Source organism: Epinephelus fuscoguttatus, linkage group LG16 (genome assembly GCF_011397635.1).
Source record: "Epinephelus fuscoguttatus linkage group LG16, E.fuscoguttatus.final_Chr_v1".
Classification (NCBI taxonomy): Eukaryota; Metazoa; Chordata; class Actinopteri; order Perciformes; family Serranidae; genus Epinephelus; species Epinephelus fuscoguttatus.
In genome coordinates, this window is record NC_064767.1 from 20,859,403 (window position 1) to 20,878,796 (window position 19,394).

Sequence of the window (19,394 nt, forward strand, 5' to 3'; positions counted from 1 at the left end):
CACATCCATGCCCAGACTCATGTGTAGCCCTGACAGTTGGCAATGCTTCAAATATGGATGTTGCTGTAAAGAAGCTACAGATTCTGAAACACTGATGCTTCACACATCTTCAACTTGGCAGTACAGAAGATCTACAATCAGCACAAGGTGGACACCCAAGATGAGAGTCACCAATCCAGTATCTGACCAAATACTTCCCCCTTCTGTTTCTGAGATGAAACATTATGATGTCACAGTAAAGCTGACCTTCGACCTTTTGATGTAAAATGTCATCACTTCATCATTTTATCCTATGAGACATTTGTGTGATTTTTTTTGTAATAATAAGCATATCAATTCTTAAGTTATAGCCCAAAACTTGCTTTGTGAGGTCACAGTGACTTTGTCTTTTGACTACTATAATCTAATTAGTTCATTGTTGAGTTCAAGAGGACTAAAAACGTCAAACTGTAGTTAAACCGAATGTTATATGGCTGCGTACAAAGCACTGTATAACACTTTATTTATATGAAGTAAGAAGTCAGTTTTTCCAATCACATGAGCCCAAGTTCATGATCATGATTGCACTGTTGTGTAAGTGTACTTTTAGTTATTACCCAATTACACCATAGTAAACATTCGATATTGCAGGTGTACGTTCTGGTTTAACTTTGACTTTGTACCCACTGCTGATGTGTACACAATTCAACTTTACAACACAATGCAGGACTATAAAACATTTTGGGCTCCATTTTACACCTGGTGCAAAGCAGTGCACAATGCAACACAACCGTCATGGCTACAGACAGAGGTCATCATTTTTGCAGCCAGCACCGGTTGTGAAAGTACTTATACCCACTTGTGCACCCGTGGGCATGTAGGTCTTTAAATGAGGTGTGTTCAAGCACATTGTTGGCGTATTGCTATAATGAGGCAGCAGAAAGCGACCGCACCATTGACCAAATGGTGGAGTATTTTCTTCTATCTAAAGGGCGCATTATTCAGATAGTATGATGCACCAACATAGGCAGGTTCAGAACACGTGTACACTTTACTTGCTACACACACAGTGATGTGCGGATGGTTTGTGGGTGGGTGAAATACTACATCATTAGAGGAAAATATTAAGCACACTCTCTACAATGCAGAGAGCAGAGAGCAAAGCAGAGCTGCAGAGTTGCTGTCCGACTCCCCATTAAGACAGTCGATACGTGCACTTATGCACGAGAAGCAGCATAACATAAATTGTTCGTTGTTTCAATAGTTGAAAGTTCAGTTCTGTTTCCTCTGTCAAATTTATAACCACAGTTTTATGTTTTGCTGCTTAAATGTTCCACGATATTTGCTGCTGTGACATCACTGCACACAATTATGAATACAATCAATAAACCAGTAACAATCAGTGAGTCAGTTTGTGTAAAGTGGTCAGTGTTAGTTTAACTAAGTGATAGAGTGTACACCTCTATAGCATGAGAGAGGCAAACTGTCTCAGGAAACAGTATATTTATGTTTAACCATAACTGTGAGGATGGCTGCTGTTGTATTTGTCACTCAGGTGCAATAACTTCCACCTCCCTCACGTTTAAAGAGTGATTGCTGTGTGGATCAAATATTATTGCAGGAGCAGTCCCATGGCGGTGAAGTGACCGTGACATCTATTAGCACAAGTAAAGGGTTTATCCTATAAGAGGCTCAGGAGAACAAGGATTGAAACCCTGCAGTCAGATTCGATGGAGGGTGTAGCTTTGACTGAGCGAGCGGAGAAGAGGAAAGGGAGTGAAGAAAGACACAGAGAAACATGCTGTCTGACAGAGAGCCACGGCGAGCCGAGGAGCTGAGGTGTGAAGCCACGTCTGCTTTCTGGATGCTGATCAGAGGGGCAGCTCTGATTGGGGTGATGTGATGGTGATGTGATTTGAGAGAGAGGCAGGTTCTCTATCAGCTACACTCCCTCCACTTCATGTCTGTCTGTGCTGTCAGTCTCTGCCTTCCTCCACAACTCACCTCAACCCCACCCTCCTTTCTCTCTCTCTCTCTGTGTTGAAGGAAGACTATATATCATTCATTCAAATGTTTTCCGTGTGTGTGTGTGTGTGTGTGTGTGTGTGTGTGTGTGTGTGTGTGTGTGTGTGTGTGCTTTACTCACCTTTGATATATTGCTGGACCTGCTTGCAGAATGACCCAGAGGCTTTTCATTCTGTGAAAGAGAAGAAAGAAGGCTCAAGTGGGTGGAAAAAAAGATGTTTGCAAACACAACTATTCACATGAGTCTACATGAGTTCATGTAGGCACACAGCTGCTTTGAGCTAAATGCTAATATCATTAGCATGCCAATACGCTCACAGTGACAATGCTAACATGCTGATGTTCAGCTGTCACAATGTTTACCATGCTCACCAGCTTATATATATAGTGCGTTAGCCTGCTAACATTTGCTAATTAGCACCAAGTCGGGCTCACAGGATGGAGACTGAGAGCCTGTCACTGGCTGTCTGTTTCAGATGGTTACATGTTTTCTGTGACCGTTTTCAAAATGCCTGTCACTCGATAACTAGACCGGCATAGCCAGACCTATCTTCACACTTGTGCAGCTGTGCAGGAAACAACAAAAACGACAACAACCATCTCCGATCCATTGTATGCAAATGTCCCACGAGGACAACTTCTGTCCCAACGCTATTTTGCAAGAGCACTGTCGCTGCATCCTGGGCTGTTAGCGCCACCCAAGATGATTGTGACTGGTTCAAGGAAATACAAACAACCCAAAGCGTTTTTTTCCCCTAGCGCAGAAATAATATGGGTCCGGACGGACCTTTCTCCAGTGCTGGCACAGTGAGAGACAGGTATGGCTATGCAAGACTAATAACTCTAAAGACAAGGTACAGTTAAGACTGGAGTGTCATTAGTTTTGCAGGTATTAAGTCATAAGGCAAAGTATTGAACACAATGACATTTTGATCTGATGATGGCATTATGAAAAGTAAAGGGATCATCAGAGTTATTAAAATCCATCCTGAGGGGAACATGAATGTCTAAATCAAGTTTTATGCCAATCCATTAAGTAGAGATTGAGATATTTCACTAGATGAGTTAAACTGTGACCTTCTGTTGGCACTACAGGAAACATCAGAGTCTGGGATATGACATCTTGGCAACATGAGTGTTTTTACCAAATATCATGACAAATCCTTACACAGATGCTTCAGTCAGGACCAAAGTGGTGGACCGATCAATAGCCACGATGCTGGCATGGATGAAAATGCCATTGATTTAAGTAATGCAAAGGTTTATATGGTGCAGATATGATATTATGAATGAAGAAATCTACGTAAAGGCTTTAGCAGGAATAGGAATGACTGATTCATGGTTTGTCTCCTAATGAGCACAGCAAAGCTACATCCTCAGCAGCTGAGCTGTCTGGCATCCCAACTTGGTAAATCAACTTCTTCTGGCTTGAGATGAAAGGAGGACAAGCCGATTACATAATGCATCCATCCAAACTCCAAATCAAATGGTGTCACAATATTTCTATCATTATCCAGGGAGTGAAACAGGCCAACGCTGTCAGCACTCGGCACACTCAAGTTTTGTTCTGAGGCTGTAATGATCCTCGATTCCCACTCGCTGTTCTCGGCTTTCATCGGAGACTCGGATAAACAGCCACCGGGGTGCTGTACTGCATTCAGTATTGGTATTAAAGCCTCGCGTGGTTCCTTAATGAGTAATCAATCATAGTTGCATAACACTGAGTTCACACTGGGTGCGACAGGGCTTTGGTGCTTTGGACACAAACAAATCTCTGCAAAGGGAAACGCACTCTGTCTATACTGTCTACACACTGTGCACATACAGTAAAAGCACGGCCAGATTAAACTGTTGGGCAGCAAAAAACGTCCTCCAACCTCCAGTCAAACACAGTACACAAAGCAGCATTATTAGACAAACCAGAGTCCTAGAAACCAACCATTATTCATCAGCAAGAACAATACAGCTTGACTCAATATTTCATGTGTCAATTAGTTTGTGATAATTTGATTACACTCATATCTATTTAAAAATATGCTCCATGTGAGCTCACGAGAAACTAATTAAGTTTATATTGAACATCATTCTGCTTCCTGTTGAGTATTTTTTTTGTCTGTAATTGAGTGCTTATTTGATGTTACTGACTCATTCCACCAGCACAGCACAGACACAGGTCGATCAGTCCTGCCTGCTTGGATGTCACTGTAGTATTATAGGAACAGTTCACCCAAAAATTATAATTAAAATGTTTCCTCTTACCTGTAGTGCTATTTATCAGTCTAGATTGTTTAAGTGTGAGATGTCGAGTGTTGGAGATATGGGCTGTGAAGATGTCTGCCTTCTCTCAAATTTAATGGAGCTACATGGCACTCTGTTTTGACACTCACTTTTAAAAAGTCAATAGCAATGTCTCTTTCCAGAAATCATGACCCTGTTACTTAAGATAATAGGATAGGAAGCATGTATCTACTCAGAAGAACTTCTTGCCCGTGACAGCACGAGATGGCGTCCTCCTGGGCTGAGCTGTTAGCAAGCTCAGTGGTGCTAGGTGAGCTAATAGATACACACAGTGCTTAATTTGAGCTGGAACGTACTGGAACGCATACCAGGATCTTTTCAGAAAAGGCCCTGGTGCGTTCCGGAACTAATTTGCATGGGTCTAGAACTTTTCACACCTAAAAACTTCATACAGTATTGGCTGATGTCACTAGTGTTGCAGGGTGGAGTACCATAGTACTACGGTACCTCACATACCACTACTGTGAGATAAGTTCAAAGTCCAATCGCAAGAGGGTGAGTGTCCGCTGGCGCGCTGGCCACCTGGCACTCAATATGCTGCTGTAGTGGTTTGTTTTCCAGACATGTGAGTATCTTTGAGCAGTGAAATTTATTATTTATTTCTTTTTACTTGTCGGCAGTGATTTGTGTTCCACAGAGCTCTACGTGCAAGCATTTTACTCACATTTGCGACTAAAAATAGTTTTTTGCGAGCAAAATAAATCATTCAGCATGCTGTGCAAGTACAGATTTCAACCAGCAGCAGAAACGAAAGGCGAATTTTGCTGGTTGTGGGTTGAATGGGGGTCACAGACAGGAATATGGCCGTCAAATAGCCTACGGCGGCTCCGCGGAGCAAAGTAATGGCTTACCGGCGACAGAGAAGTCCGACTCCAGGTCCAGTAGCCTAATTTCCTCTTTCGTTGGCGTCATGACTGCCCAGTAGTACCTGGACAGCCGAGCCGTGGCGGCACACAGGTGTGATGTGTCAGAGGAGAAACGAGCCGTTCACATTTTTTCCTCTTTGTGGCAGGTAACGGCCCACAAACCTCACCGCACTTTAGGGACTGTTCTTCACTTATGAAGGGACTTTTCTTTGCTTGTCAGGGGAGGAGGGTGGCTGGTTGATTTTTATTTTATTTATTTATTTTATTTCAATCCCCCCTATGTTAATCACTTATTGATGCTGTTTTTGAAGTATGAATAAGTCAATAAGTAATTTATTCCATTGAAATATCACTGATGTATTATAGAAAAGTGATTTCTCTTTTTATAAATGACAAAAGGCACACCTGCCTCATTTTTGCTGTGGTATCTTGATACTACTCAGAACCGTGATACTTTCACTGGTATCATAATGTGGGTCCCAATTTTGGTACCATGACAACACTAGATGTCACAACCATTCCATTCAGAGTTGCGCAGTGAGGCGGCTCGGGTGCTGCTTAAAAAAGTGGGGGAACACTGCTCTCTCAGAGGCCCAAAGTGTTCCCCTACTTCTAATTTTACAAATTAAGCACTGGATACACACTTCCTTCTGCATGGTGATACAGTTGGCGGGTGTAGTTGGTTCGAAAGAAAATAGTTTCTACATGAAACTGCTCACAACAAGGTCTGTGGATTATCTTGTGTAACTGGCCCTGATTTCTGGAAGAGAGGCATTGCTGTTGAGTTTTTAAAATGTATTGGCAGACATTTCTGCAGCTGATCTCCAACACTCTGCAACTCACACCAAAACTATCTAGACTGATAAATAGCACTACAGGTAAGAGGAAAAACATGTATTTTTGATTTTGAGTGAACAGCCCTTTTAAGAAAATTAAGTTTTGTGGACGCAATAAAAGACAGAATAATCTGAGAAGGAGGAGATACTGTAGTGAACTAGGAACCTTTGGGGCCACTGGAGGTCTGGGGACGATTATTTAACCAGCCTTGCAGAGGAGGGCACTCACAGAGACGCACAAAGACGCTTATACACACACGCTGACACACACATACTGACAGGTAGCATTTGTGTGGAAATCTCGACCCTGAGAACTTTCTTCATGTGTTACCTCTGCCACCCTTGCCCAAACAGTAACGCTAAGTACATTAACCTTGCCACAAGAAACTCACGATCCACGAGTCTCCACACATCAAACCACTAAGAGAGTACCCGACGTGCCTCCAATTCTTAATTACTTCAGCGCTTCACTCATGTCCTCGCCGTGACTAGTTGCCATGGTGATAGAGGACCACTGTGTGTGTGCCAAGTCTCTTCATCACTCTCTGCTTCCCCCTGCTTCCTTCCATCTCCATCCTTATTTTCCACCCGTCTCACTAAACTCCTGAGGACATTTAAACACAAGACACACACACACAGTAGGGTGGCAAAATATGAAGACAATGTGAATATCACCCTAACAATATGACTTGCCAGATATTAAAGTCTACTCAGTTCTGCCTTCCTGCTGCTTTCAGCATACGGCTAAAATACAACAAATTGCTTGTTGAATTAAAAAAAAGATTAAAGGAAATTATTTTTCAGCGTTCTTTTATTGAACAAATTGAACACTGAACTGAACACAAAAGGCACCAAAATTAAAGAAAAAAGGTATTTTAAAGTGCTCTCTTCTACTGATACTCGCTTTGAAGTAACTCAATAAATCCCTGAGCATCAGGATGTTCACAATAAACGTTCAAAACAATAACTTAAAAACAATTTCTCCTGTCTCAACTCCAGCCTCCTGCTCCTCTCTGGCATTCTGTACTCATGCTGTCACACTTCCAGAGTAGTACGGCAGCAGATGCAAATGTGCAGATTCTGACCTGTCAGGCAATGCCCAGTGGCGAGGGCTCAGTGTGACTGGCCAGAGAGCTAACAGCATGGCACATATCACAAAAAAATAGCACCTACATACAGAATATAATATATGTTGTTACGTCAAAGTGCAATATTGTAGTTTTTCCACAATGTGTTTATCGTGCAGGTAGAAAAATGATAAACTGTGCAGCGCCAGCTCACACACAGTCCCTCTCAGCCATGTTGATAAGACAACAATTCAGATATAGATTCTAAGATCCAACTATTTCCCACGAATCTGATAATGCAAACATGCTTGCACTTGCATCCAAACATACAAATTCTCAGCTCTTGCACCACTGTCACACCCTCATGTGGTTTAACTGGAAGCAAAGGGCTCTGAGTCTGAGGTTAGAACAGAGGATGCCATTAACCACACATTAGACACCACTCAGATAGTCTTACTTCTAATTCTCCAACTGTCGACTGGTCACATAGCAACAGTAAAAGTTTCCATTATCTGATGGGGCAAGGAGCTGACATTTTATCAGAAGGAAAACAAAATTCTGAATAAACATCTCTACGCAATTTCCTCTCACTTTGATAAACTGAAATGTCAGCTGCAAGCTTGTGGCCATTATCTCCAATCTCAAAGTGAATTCATCTCCTGTTTCAATCTGCCAGCCTCCTGTGAGACGCACTTCCTGGCTGATGTAGTGACACAACTTCAGGGCTCACATGCATGCAAAAGTTTAAAAATGGGGGCTGGAAAAGCCTTAAAAAACCATTGTCTTCACCGGTGGTTCTGCAGATATAACTCTCCCGCAGTACTAGTGGATTAAAGTGAAGCTGTTCTCCTCCATCTCCATGTCATTACTTCTTCAGTGTCTTCAATACAATGCCACAATATGATAAATACAGCTCTCAATGGGTGCAATTTAGGCAGCAAATCAATTGTCGGATTGTTGAAGAGGATAAAATCTTTCTTTTTCTTTTCTTTTTTTTTGGCAGGGATAACAGGCACTGCAAAAGAATAGAACAAATTGATGATCCTTGCCCTTAATCCTCCCTTCTTGGCCAAAAATGGAGTAACAAGTAGATGTGCCCTCGACTGAGGGTTTCTGGGAAATAACAAGGCCACAAACGGACTGATGACTTTCATAGCAGTGGTGATTAGAGCAGAGAGGGTGCAGACAGATGACAAAAGATGAGAAAGGAAATAGATCAACACCATTTCAACATGTCCTCTCTTTCTGTCTAACCCCATTTCTCTTAAAATCCTCTCTCTCAAAGTGTGTTACCTGTACAAGCTCTGGGAGTCACCTTCACTGCTGCCATGACTGTAGACTATAAAGGGCCTTATTCTCTGGGCTCATGCATAATTCTGATAAAGAAGGGTTCAGGTTTCACACACCGCTGTGTCCGTCTTTCTCCACCTCCTCTGTGGGCCTGCTTGCAGCCCCTGCCTTTGATAACTTTCAGACTGGACTGTGAAGACTGGAGCTTGTGAGAAAACCAAGCTTAGGAGACTACGACAGAAGACGAGAGGTCATATTCAGAGGGATCGCTGCATCTTTCAGGGCTCTGTTCTTGGCCCACAGGGAGGAGGGCTCAGAGCGCTTTATGCAAGAATCTCAAAAGATAAAAACCTTTGTGGAAAAAGACACATTTCAAAGAGGCAGGGTTAAATTCAAAGTTTCTATCATCAACACAACTTTTCCAATATTAGAGTTGAATACACCATCTGAGCCGTCTTTGATCAGTCAATGGGCTTTGTGAGGTGGGGATGCACAGGCTTCAGTCAATGTGAATCAACTATTTTACCATCTATTAACGGCTTCAATTGTTAAATGAAACCACATACCAAGTATTTGCTGGTTCCAGTTTCTTAAATGTGAATATCCGCTGCTTTTCTCTGTTTAATATCACTGTATATTAATTTCTTTTGGGTTTGGACATTTGGTCGGACGAAACATTTTAAAATCTAAAAAATTAAAGGAATTTTTATGTGATTTTATTAAAATAATACACAAAACAAAGAATAAAAAAATATTCAAACTCATGTAGTCTTTGGACAGCACATTTATATCTACAGGAAAACATTATTTAGAGTTCTGACTTACAATTATTATTACTGACTGATTTATTTCTTCACTACTTAATTATTTAGTTTATAAAATGTCAGAAAATAGTGAATAAATTGTTTCCCGCAGCCCAATATGACATATTCCAATACCTTCCTTTGTCCGAACAACTGTCTTGATCCCGAAGCTGAACCGCAGCATATGTGGCAATTACTGTACTTGATTACTTTCATATCTACCGAGCTGCTCTATTATTCATCTGATGCAAACACTAATTGTAACCACAAAGAATGTAAATGCATGTGGAACATGAAAGTGAAATTATTTCAAACACTGCAAAGAGCCGTCAAGTTAGAGAATCACATAAACCAGCCACAGGTAAAACTTTCTAAATTAGGGGACTCAATCTATGAGATTCTTCCTCCTGGTTTCTGCACCATTTCCCACCAGCGTCACGCCAGAGGCAGAGTATAAAGATAGGTTTGTGCTTGAGGTCAACAGCTTCTCAGAAAACAAACCTGAGACCTACTGTCAACGAGGCTGCTTACGGCACCATCTGCTTTCGTCTGCACCAACAACAGTTTCAGTCCCAACGCAGACACGAAATGGGATTTCACACAATAGGTCAGGGTCGCAAATGAGAACTGCTTGTCAAACTTGCACCCCCTTCACCTCGCACATTCTTTTGTCTTGAGAGATTGAGACAGTTTAGAAACAACAGCGACTGTATGGTGCAGACAGGCTTGTGAACTGGACTAAAATAGAGCTACAAAAAGACAAATCTACTTTTGAATATGCTTATACATCACATATTGCACATGCATGCACACTTCTGAGATGTTTTATTATTGTATCTGACTTCATCTGCATATATTTAGTTCTTGGTGTGTTAAAACGTCCCTGAGAGGACTTGTCTGGACTTGCCTGGACATCTGCTCTCCAGTGGAGAGTGACACTTCAATGATAACATAACAAGAAATACTTTTTCCAGCTGTGAACAGGCAACCCTAGTGCTCCTCTACAACAAGCCCTTTAGCTGCTGTGTATATTCATCTATTTAGACTTCCATCAGTGGAAAAATCAACCATCAGATTTTATCATTGCCAGCAACATGTAAACGCCAAATTTTCCATTGCCTCAAATACCACTAGTAAATGCATCACAAATATAAACATGAAATGCTACAACATGCTTTGAGCTTGGAAAAGACAGAGCATTAACCTCCTTTAAGTCACTGCAGAAACCCAATTAATGAGAAGGGCACTTAGAGAGCGCAGACCTCTGCCAAGACTGAATGCACTCTCGCACGATGTTAACTAAAGTTTAAAAAAAAAAAAAAATCATATATCCGCCCTGTGATTCAGATCCACTCCAAAATTTAATGGGTGCTTCCTCGGCCCATGCTACACCCTTCCACCAAGCTTCATCAAATGGGGCCTGTAGTTTTTCAATAACCCTGCTGACAAACAAACAAACAGACGGAGGCAACTAACACTTTCAGCCTCCTCTGCCTCAGAGCCAATCATAGACTGCAGCTCCACAATCACCTGTAATAACAAACCACCTGTTTCCAGAGGTTACTGCAATCACACAAAGTTAGAAAACTGGGTTGTGTGAAAGCATCTTCACCCAGGATGCCTGGAGGCAGGAAATTGATTCTGGGCGATAAAGGGCATTTTAACAGGTGTCTTGGAAAATGGCCTCCATCCAGCACTTTGTTTAACACCTCTGTACAGGAAGTGCAAAATATATATCTCCTAGTGAGCTCTGGAACATATTTAGGAAGATGGGTTTTCATACAATAAGCAGCTCCGTGCCATGTGTCCCAAACACTGACAGAGAGCTGCTTAATGTGGCAGTTACTCTGCCGAAAAAGGGCCAAAGAATTCACTTTATCATCTGCTGCTACAAATAGCTGACATTGTAACAAGGCTAGGGGGGAGCAACAGAGAGATTGTAGGGAAAAGAGACAGAGGGAGAGACATAAAGTGAGCGACAGAGAAGCCAAATGAGCGATAGCTATCAGACAGTGGTAATGAGGTAACTGTCGAAGGAATTAAATCAATGAAATTAATGGACAGAGGACTGCGTGCGTGCGTGCCTGCGTGCGTGTGCGTGTTTCTTTTCCTGTTTTGTTCTTTCTCTGTAAATTCATTACATGTCTCAGTGACCTCTGCAAGCTGCTTAACTCTTCATTCAACAGAAGTGGCATAATTTCATAATCACCACAGTTCAATATCCTGCAGCTTACCTCTGTCTGACTGTCTAAACACGACAGCGTTCCTTATGCATACTGTATGTTAAACATTCACCACCCACTGCTCCACCGACGGGGTGCTTATATCACAGCGAAGAGTAAATAAACACACTCACATCTTCCCTGTTATTGTGGTATCTGAATCAATTAATCGTTTAATTGTTAAATGTCATAATTGTCATAACGTCAACCAGTAATTTGATAATCGATTCATCGGTTTGAGTAATTTTTTATGAAATTACAAAATTACAAAATTCTCTGCTTCAAGCTCCTTAAATGTGAATATTCTCTGGTTTCTTTACTCCTCTATGACAATAAACTGAATATCTTTGGGTTGTGGACAAACAAGACATTTAATGATGTCATCTTGAACTTTGGGAAACACCGATCAACATTTTACACCATTGTCTGATTTTATAAACAATCAAATAGATTAATCAACGATGGAAATAATCGTTAGTTGCAGCCCTATTTTGATAGCATCCAGAAGGTAGAACGAATGGTACACAACCTTTTTTTTACTCCCTGCCTTTAAACCAGATGGCAGTCCAACAGCGTAATAAATCCTTGAAAACTTAATGTCCAAATTAATCACAAGGGTGTAACATAATTACATTATAATTGATTTAATTAGGCGGACTACCCTCTTAAGGAGGGATGGGTGTTTGAGGATTAAAGAGAAACACTGCTGACGTCTAAACATGGATATAAGAAATACAAAATATGTATATGAATAGGTAAAGGAGCAAGAAGAAGGTTCTGTGAAAGCATATTCAGGGTCAGGGTGTCTCTGAGCACCACAACACATTTTGATCAAATCAATTCAAATGTGTGAATATGTTAAAAAAAACCCTGAACAAATAGATTTTGAACCTGTAAGGAGATCTGTTCCTGTGCATGACATGTTTGAACAAATACTGCACAAATAATTTCCAATGTGTGACAGCAGAAAGATTTGCACAAAGATTTAAAACTACAGAAAAAGGTGTGCAGTTACACATCCATCTGTTCATGGTTCACACCCAACTCAACTGTATGCATGAATACCAAGTTAACAGCTACGAATCCAATCTACAAGTCTAAATCAAACAACAAAATGTTCACAGCTACACACCTCCTAACAGATTCAATAACTGAATCAAATATTTGTTAAACATTTAAACATGTGAATTCATTTAATCAGAACTTTTGTCTCCATATAAACACCTTTGTGGGTGCGTCTACAATAGAATATTGTTTAATTTTCTCATGTAAGGCTGTATTTCCATGACCATTTGTTAGAGATCAATATATCTAGCAGACTGTTTTGGAAAATCCCTTTCCCAAAAAGAAGGATGTGTGCCCTCTGAGACTGAAGCGGATAAAGGCAGGGTCAACATGTCAGCTTTCACTTCATGGCTTTACACTGCACACCAGCTTTCACTTACAGGCGGCTTGCAGCATTTCGTGTGATCTGATGTCAGTAAAACACAAACCTATGTATCGAAGCACTCGCGCATCTTTGAGTCAAGTTGTCAATGTCACTGCTAAATGAGAGGCATGATAAAAATGGTTATGATTTCTGCGGAAACAACAGTGTGCTAAAGCAGTCAACCACAACCACGTTGTTTTCGTCAAACGCCATGCAGATAAAGATAAACAGACATCAGACTGACAGGTGAGGGAGGAGAGCTTGTGGAACTGCAGGTATGACAACAGAGACTGCACGAGGTCGGTGATTACATCTGAATAGCTTCCCCTGAAATAAATGGCATAAGCATACCATGATCTGCTCAGGGCTGATCACTCTGCCAAATGCAGATCTGAAAATGAGGCCATCCTGCTTTTTTTTTTTTTTTTCCCCTTTCTAAATGCATAAGTTGCTGCAGAAGAGCCGCCACAAAATTTCCTTCCCAGACAGAGATAACAGACTCCTCCGCATACTAGCCTCAGCTCCTCAGAGAAATCTCTCTCAAATCACATGAATCAAATGCCAGCGATGTCAAGTAGGCCATTACAAACACACTACTAGCTTGGAAATACAGCTGGCATGCACATATTTGAGAGAGATTTTTGAGTAAACATTGCACTGACGAACTCTTTCCTGCTCTGAGGTCACAGGCGCACATTCCTGCAGCAAAAGTGATATCAAACTTCCCCGACAAAGAGCGTTGTCAGGATAGGAAGTTAGCCTTTTTGTGGTTTCCTATGTCTGTCAATGTCTAGCACCCAATTCAGGAGGAAATGCAGTTGGGCAGGACAGCATCAACGTCTTGTTTGACGGCACATCTTTTTACACAAGAGGCATTAGCTCAGCAAAACTACAGCCCCACAGTGTGTGCCTGCAGCACATCTGTGTGTGTGTTTCTGTGTGTGTCAAAAAAAACACATCAAACTGAGGTGGCATGTAAAGTGAGACTGCAGGGGAGGCAGAAAACACCCCCGGACACTGTGTTTGCACACAAGTCTACAGCATTTTTGTGTGAACAGGCTTGTCTTTCTGTGCTCTTGTGAGCAGGATGTGAGCATGTGGTGTCCCCTTGTCCTCTCCCTCCTCCTCTTCCTGCTCTATCTGTATCTCATCTTTCTTCATCTCAGGCATAATCACATCAGTATGTCCAAACAGGATATGGAAGAGGAGCAACAGTGACCATCATATTCAGTGCAGGACCATGTGGACAGTGACCTATCTGTCTGTACATCTCTTAAGGCTATATGTCAACAGTAATAGATGAAATACCAGAGTCTGATCCAACAATAAAGAGAGCTACAGTAAGGAGGAGGAACATGAAGTGAAATATGACAGACAGCACCAGTCGGGTGTGATTGCTTTATAAAGAGAGCAAAAGATCCAAAGATTTAGTGAAGTATTTTTGTGACTCTGCAGTGAAGCCACATTTCCTCATTAGCTGCACTCGGGGTCGTGCTCTTCCCCATGACATAAGTCATTATTTATGACTTGTGTGAAAAAGTCAAGCTACGGATAATTAGTTCAGAGCAGTGCCTCCTAATTAGCTCTGTTATTAGTGTGTGAACTCTCAGCCCCCTTGTGATACAATCCTTCAATAACAGGCTGGCAGAAACAAAGAAATGCTAACAGATGGGCAGCCAAGAGGTCACCTCAGCGAAGACAAGACAAGAAAGACTGAGTTATTGACCAAAACTCATATTAAAGGTCTTGTGTGTAGGATTTAGTATTATCTAGCAGTGAGGGAGCAAAACTGAAACTTCTGTGGCGAGCCAAGCAGGTAGGAGAACTACAGACGCGAAAACTTGAAAATGCAAATGCACATATCGAGAGCTGGTGTTTGATTTTCCACCCTTGGCTACTGCAGAACAACATGGCAGACTCCATGGGAGAGAACCTGCTCTGTATGTAGATATAAATGGCTCATTCTTAGGTACTGAAAACTCAACGTGTCTTACTTTCATACAATTATAAACTAATGGAAGCATACTTATGAATATTTTATACAATTTCTACCAACAGATGCTCCTACACCCTACACACTGGACCTTTTAAAGACTGGTATGAAACACCAATTCAGTGAAACTTCAATCCAGGAGGGACTCGCAGACTCTATTGCCGACTCTGAAAGCAAAAGTCCATAACAGCTTGAGGCCTGAGCCCACCAAACAGCTTCTTTATAGCTAGCAGCAGCTGCTTAAAGAAGCATTAGCTCTGGCACCCGCCGGGAATAATGAACACCCTATCTGAAGTGTAGGAACATCTGAAACAAGTTCTCTCTCTTTTTTTTTTTTAAAAAAAAAAAAAAGAGATTCAGCATCCAGTGTGCTGAATACTAACTGTGTGAGTTTTCTGCACTGTTAAAACCATGCTCGGGGGGTTTGAAAGCCCTTTCCGAGGAAAACAAGAAGACGAAGAGGAAGACGGCGCTGTTAGCGGAGGTGCTCTGTGGGCATGTTGCAAAATACCCACTTTATCTGTGAAACCAGCGCAGTGCTGCAGGAAACCACAATATATACAAACTCATGTGTGCATGATACCCTCTGCCTGTCTGTCTGCATCTCCGTCTGACTTTCCTCCCTCCTCTTCCTCATTTCTCCTCCGTCCCCTCCCCTCTCCAACAGGTTTTAAGCTCTGCCATGACATGTGACTGCATTAATCTCCCCTCCCTCCCCCCCAGCTGCAGATTTGACACAAAGCTCTGTGATTTGGTGCATCAGTCGATGATGTGATATGCTAAGCTGTGGACCGAGAGGGGAAAAAATATTTATATCAGGTCACTCTTCCACTGAGGCCTTGTGTGTTTGTCTGGAGTTTCTGTGTGCACCCATTAGCAAACAATCACGCTCCACAGAGACGACCGCCGCCTGTCTTTGCCCTTTCACACCATGAGTGGAGATTGGTGCACACGAGCACAGAGAAGATAAAAAAAAACATCAAGACGACAGAGCAGAGGGGTTAGTGAGTTCATGTGCACTAAATCTGACCAGATATGGTATCTTACAGTGTCCAGTGCTGTCACTGTGGCAGCACGCAAACAACCCTGAGAGATTATTGCACAAATGGATGATTATACCAGAAAAGGAAACATGCAAATATATTTGCAGTAAAGTTGTTGTAGTAATGCTCATGGGGCATTCAAGTTTGCGAGTCATGTACAGTCTGTGCACTCCCACTCATCCTGAACAAAGAGCAAAGAAAATGGGTCAACGTTTCACGCTGAAGAGGTGGCAGATGCTCCTCTGAACCGCACAAACAAACATGTACAGTAACGTCATGCATGCACGCCAAGGCACACGCACTGGCTGTAAAAACCAGGGTTCAGAGTCCCTGGATAGCACTGAACACACAAAAACACATGCAATTATGAGAGATGAGCAGAACAAACATAATGTAGCCACATTTATAACCCCAGACGTGACTGTGATGCTGCACGTCCGCCAGACAGGATGGACAGACGGACCATTTATGACTGTCTGTTCATTTTGCTCCCCATTTATCCAGTCCTCTCGCTCACACACTCACATGCACAAAAAAGACAAAACCACACATTCCTGGCAACTCTTTCATCTCTCGGCTACTGCAGCAGAAGCGCTCTGCCATCACCACGGAGACAGAAGGCCTCACCATAACAACCACTGAATGGAAACTGCAATGAGCCGTTTTCCTTGTACTGCCGTCGTCTTTTCTTCATAAGCCCCTCATGTATGATCTGCTTGATCTGCTAAGCATGTAGATATCATGTAAAGGTAGGATTTTTTGAGCAGGAAGTAGAATGTACACCCTGCAATGTTGAAAATAATCACAACAATGACAACACTGACATCAATGCCATCAACAAAAACAACACAACAGACAAACATCCACAACAACGCCACCATCAAGAATGAGATATCTGTACCTGAATCTTCATTTTCCAACAGGAATTCATGTCTGGATCCTGAAGCCACCTCACCTCTCGTTCACACACACTCACACACACACACACGCAATCACACACTCATACACCCACACACACCCTCACGCAGACAATGGTTCCTCAGGGAGGTTACATGCCCCCTCTGTAAATCCTCGAGGTGAGCCGAGACGGAGAGGGAGACAGAGAGAGAGAGAGCCAAGCCTCTGCAAATACGGAAGTGAAGCCGAGGCAACAATGTCAGCCGTCGCCGTGGCGACTGCAGCTACGGCAGCACAGCGCGGAAACAAAGACAGACAGAGGAGAAGATAGGGAGAGAGATGGCAGAGGGAGGGAGAACAAGCGGCTGCCCTACATTTTCTTCACACACACACACACACACATACAAACACAGAGCTGCTGCTGCTGCTGCTACTTGTCCAGGCTTGCTCTCCCTCTCAGCTGCGCACACACACACACACACACACACACACAGTCAATCCGGTACTGTAATCCCATTGGCCGAGCAACCACTTCCTCCAGCTGATCTTGATGAGAGGTGGGGGAGGGGCAAACTGTTGTTGAATCATTCATGAGAGGGAGGTGGTGTCCTTTAAATAGACTCCCTCTGCTCTGCACACTGAGCTTAACCTTAAAGTACCTTCCCCTAACCCCCCCTTAAGCCTGTCCTGCAACTACTACACACTGCCACACACACACACAGCCTCCTGCTTCTAAATCTCTGACTGTTCTAAGACAAAGAGTCAGCCACAAAACCTCTTACAAAACACCAATCAGAGAGGCTGTTACTGAAGGCTCCACCAATCCCAAGCATGCACCAAGGGATGCAAGGTGGAGCAGAGATGACAGAGGGTAATTTATTACACACATCCTCACAGCTGTATTCAAGGGCAAAATAACAGCACAGCACAATCAGTCAAATCCTGAGCAACACTGCCGGCCACTACAGGCTGAAGTCCACTAATAAACACACCAATTAAACCTTTTAATACAGCGATGATTCACTTTGAAGGATGATGCTTGTTAGTTAGTAAAGAAAACCAATAAGGAGCAAGATGCTCCCTACTTTTGATGTATAGGAATGCTGCGAACACAGAAAACAAAGATAAACAATCAAACATGGTGTGTTAATTGCAGCCATCTAAGAAGACCACAACAGGCCAAACACACTTAAGTAAACATCCTCTGGCCTGTCACCAGCAGGTCACGTACAGTCCGCACAGGTATGTGAAGAATCCCTTGAGCCCCATAAAACTCAACTATTTTTTTTTTTTGTGGAGTGTAAATTTTTAGTTTTTTAGATAGTGAACATCGATAAAAAACTTTGGATTCATGCCTTGGATGTGTACAGCCACGGGGCCTTAATGAGGGCTTTGATATGAAAGTTGTCAGCGATGCTTACTGTTCTCCATCTCCACTCTAAGGACAGATCAGGTGCTTTCCAGTGGATAATGAGCTGAGCAGCACTTTACTTTCATTGAGTAACACTGCTTAAACCGCTTTGGCCTCTAAATACAGTCTTACAGCAGGTCCACTGGCCCCGGCTCGTAGACTTTGGCCAGCTCACACAACAAAGACACTTTACACTTTGAACACCGCAACAGCCTCATCACAGCGTTTACGCTAGTTCTCTGACATTTAGTGTTAGAGAGTACAAGTTTTAGGTACTTCTACTTCACTACATTTCAGCTGAAAATATTGTACATTTTTTTCTCCATTATACACCAATCAGACAAAACATTAAAACCACTGATAGGTGAAGTGAGCGACATTTATCATCTTGTTACAATGCAATGTTCTGCTGGGAAATCTTAGGTCATGGCATTTGTGTAGATGCCACTTGGCATGCTTCATCCACCCAAATATCATTGTAGACTTAGCACACCAGCCCCCCCACATCATGGCAATGGTACTCTACAATGGCAGTGACCCCCCCCCCAGCAGGACAATGCACCATACCACACTGCAAACTCTGCTAGAAAATGGCCTATGTACTTAACAAAGAACTCAAATGCATCATCAAGCATCTGTGGGAAGTGCTTGTACCCCACCTCACAACCCGCAGGACATAAAGGACCTGCCGCCAATACCCTGGTATTGGCCTATACCCTGTGGATAGGGGTACTTCTGGGGTTTCGGCACATCCCACAGCGACTCGATCAGATTGGGATCTAGGGGATTTTGAGGCCAAACTGGTGCCTTGAGCTCTTCGTCATGTTCTTTGGACCTTTCCTGAACAACGTTTGCAGTGTTGGTTTGTCTTCCTGCTGGGGGGGGAGGTGGGATACTTGGTCTGCAACAGTACTTGGTTGGGTGGAGCACATCAAATAGCATCCACATAAATGCCAGGACCCAAGGTTTTCCAGCAGAACATTGCACTGTAACAAGATGATCAAAGTTATTTCATTCACATGTCAGTGGTATAACTGTTTTTGGCCAATCAGTGTTTATTTTACAGCTATTTGTTTATTTTTTATTAATATTTTTGACAGACAGTACAACATATGCCACAATCACAGATTACAAGACATTTACATCATCGACTGTCCCGTTTTAAAATTAAAACATATATCAAACAAACAATAACATGAATACACAAAAAACAACAAAAAACAACAACATGTGCC

At 42.4% G+C, this 19,394-nt stretch overlaps 1 protein-coding gene across 6 annotated transcripts in view; it reads right to left on the bottom strand.

The window, feature by feature from the left end:
- The window catches only part of marchf8 (membrane-associated ring finger (C3HC4) 8), a 111,257-nt gene that overhangs the window by 29,330 nt on the left and 62,533 nt on the right, over positions 1-19,394 (bottom strand). For 5 of the 6 annotated variants that reach the window (XM_049599774.1, XM_049599773.1, XM_049599771.1 and 2 more), the window contains one exon: positions 2,126-2,176. In XM_049599774.1, coding sequence (XP_049455731.1) covers positions 2,126-2,176 — 51 coding nt within the window. Of the gene's footprint in view, positions 1-2,125; positions 2,177-16,752; positions 17,197-19,394 lie in introns of those variants that run through there. The other variant, XM_049599775.1, reaches the window with a different exon arrangement.